The following is a 3,096-nucleotide window of genomic DNA, read 5'->3' on the forward strand; positions in this document are numbered from 1 at the left end:
GGTAAAGAATGTGATTAAAGGCTCATTTCCTATTTCAAAAGTTTTAGTTTTCGAGGGTAATAGCTACGTATGTTGAAAAAATGAAGTTATTAGACTATTTTATGATTGCAAATGGTAAAGAATGTGATTAAAGGCTCTTTTCCTATTTCAAAAGTTTTAGTTTTCGAGGGTAATAGCTTCGTTTGTGGAAAAAATGAAGATATTAGACTATTTTATGATTGCAAATGGTAAAGAATGTGATTAAAGGCTCTTTTCCTATTTCAAAAAATTTAGTTTTCGAGGGTAAAACATCCTACCATAGTTTACCTTTTTATTTGTGCGCGGAAGTTGGTTTTTCATGGTGAGAATGATATTGACTTATGCAGTTTTTTTCGCTCTATTTTTGAGTACCAGAATCACTCCTGTTGAAGCCGTCGCTGTGCCAAAAAATGACTTAATAAAGTTGCGTTTCCATTCTACCTTTTTGGCGCCATCTATCTTGACTACGCTAACTGCATTGCACTTACTGCGAGAAGTCACAGGTGGCACATCGTCCACCAATGGAAACACTCCGACAAGAAAGAAACGTGGATGTCGGGCAGGGAAAAATGAAAGGAGAAGGCGTACGGGGTGTGCTATTTCGGTACTAGTGACAAGCCGTGACTATTGTTCTTCGCCAAAACAAGTGTTTGAGCGAAACCTGGTGAAAATCAAGATATCCAGAGCACCTAAAATACCGAGTCTGAAGAGATTTGACGTGTGCCCCATCCAGGATAGCCCGCCCGTTCTTAAGCCCGAACGTCCTTTAGCTAAAAGTAAGTTGCCAAATATACTTGTGTGTAACGCTAGATCTTTGAACAACAAAACTGATGCACTTGAAGTTATTGCCAGGCAGAACAACGCCTCAATAATAATAATAAGCGAATGTTGGGACACTTCTAACGAATCGGCGCGCATTAAAGGTTACGCAAGCTACTTTAATACGCGTCACGATCGTGGCTTGAATCGTCGAGGAGGAGGCGTTGGACTTTATGTTCGTAATGACCTATCCTCAATACTGTTAAGTGAGCCTTTTGACTCCGACCACGAAATATTATGGACCGAATGCAAACCTGCACGTTTATCAAAAAGATTTTCATGTTTAATTGTTGCTTCGGTCTATTATCCTGAAAGTGCTAAAAACAGGAAAGACTTGATTGAACACATTCAGTTTTTCGTAGACAAAATGTGCCGCAAGCATGTCTCTCCTGGCTTTGTTATTGCCGGAGACTTCAATCAAACTAATAGGCAATGGGTTTCAAATATTTTAGATTTGCGACAAGCCGTTACAATACCTACCCATCAAAGTGGCAGCATACTTGACTTGATTTTTACAAACTTGACAGACTTTTATTACGCACCGAGATCCCTAGGACCCCTTCTGAATTCTGATCACTTTATCATCTTCTGGGAAGCCAGTTCGGCAATTCCGAAGCCAAAACGAGTCAAATATACGGTGCGACCACTTACTGAGGACTCGATATCTACATTTGGTCGCTGGATCGGTAATTATCAGTTTGAGGACATTTGCTCTGAACAGGATATTAATATTAAAGTCAATAAGCTGAACACTCTGCTTCAGGAGCAATTTCAGACTTGTTTTCCCGTAAAAGTCATTACTGTGAGTGACACTGATAAACCGTGGATAACCAATGATCTAGAGAATTTAATAAAAACCCGTTGTCGCCTTCATATCGCTGGTGATACCGTAGCTTCAGCCAAGTTGCGCAATCATATTGTTAAACTGAACAAGCGTGCCAAGAGGCAGTATGTGAGGGATAAAACTACTCCCTTACTCACAATAGACCCCCACAAATGGCATTCCTCAGTAAAAAGACTTACCGGTAAGACAACACTCAGAGATCTAAGGCTCCTCAAAGAGGACGGTACCTTAACCTCAGCTAATGAGGTCAATTCTTTTTTTGCTGACATTTGTACTTCATTTCCATCAATCACCAAATCAGAAATTGATACTATCATTGCTGGTGCAGAGATTGAGGACGTATGTGAGGTCTCTGAATTCACTGTTTATAAGGAACTCCTAAGACTGAAAGCGAACTGTGCATCCTACCCAGGTGAGCTTCCAGTAAAGCTGTTTCGTGAATTCGCCATTTTTCTTGCTAAGCCACTCTCTTCTATAATCAACCAATGTTTCCTTCAGCAATTATTCCCTAGTGCTTGGAAAAGAGCATATGTCCGTGTTATTCCAAAAGTAAGGTGTCCAAAATCTTGTGATCAACTCCGGCCTTTATCAATAACTCCGAACCTTTCTAAAGTTGACAATTAGATATTAGATATTAAATATAAGATATTAGATATTAGATATTAGAAATTAAGATATTAGACTATTTTATGATTGCAAATGGTAAAGAATGTGATTAAAGGCTCTTTTCCTATTTCAAAAGTTTTAGTTTTCGAGGGTAATAGCTACGTATGTTGAAAAAATTAAGATATTAGACAATTTTATGATTGCACATGGTAAAGAATGTGATTAAAGGCTCTTTTCCTATGTCCAAAGTTTTAGTTTTCGAGGGTAATAGCTACGTATGTTGAAAAAATGAAGATATTAGATTATTTTATGATTGCAAATGGTAAAGAATGTGATTAAAGGCTCTTTTCCTATTTCAAAAGTTTTAGTTTTTGAGGGTAATAGCTGCGTATATCGAAAGAATGAAGATATTAGACTATTTTATAATTGCATATGGTAAAGAATGTGATTAAAGACTCTTTTCCTATTTCAAAAGTTTTAGTTTTCGAGGGTAATAGCTACGTATGTTAAAAAAATGAAGATATTTGACTATTTTATGATTGCAAATGGTAAAGAATGTGATTAAAGGCTCTTTTCCTATGTCAAAAGTTTTAGTTTTTGGGGGTAAGAGCTTTGTCTGTGGAAAAAATGAAGATATTAGACAATTTTATGATAGCACATTGTAAAGAATGTGATTAAAGGCTCTTTTCCTATGTCAAAAGTTTTAATTTTCGAGGATAATAGCTACGTATGTTGAAAAAATGAAGATATTAGACTATTTTATGATTGCAAATGGTAAAGAATGTGATTAAAGGCTCTTTTCCTATGTC

The 3,096-nt window shown here is 36.9% G+C and overlaps 1 protein-coding gene across 1 annotated transcript; it reads left to right on the top strand.

Annotated features, from left to right (window-relative positions):
* Positions 1 to 346: 346 nt before the first annotated feature.
* LOC136043219 (uncharacterized) lies at positions 347 to 2,305 on the top strand. Its single transcript, XM_065728152.1, has one exon. It carries the CDS (start codon positions 347 to 349, stop codon positions 2,303 to 2,305), a length of 1,959 nt encoding a protein of 652 aa, XP_065584224.1.
* The last annotated feature ends 791 nt before the right edge of the window (positions 2,306 to 3,096 follow it).

The sequence above is a fragment of the Artemia franciscana genome, unplaced genomic scaffold, assembly GCF_032884065.1.
Source record: "Artemia franciscana unplaced genomic scaffold, ASM3288406v1 Scaffold_3759, whole genome shotgun sequence".
NCBI classification, from domain to species: domain Eukaryota; kingdom Metazoa; phylum Arthropoda; class Branchiopoda; order Anostraca; family Artemiidae; genus Artemia; species Artemia franciscana.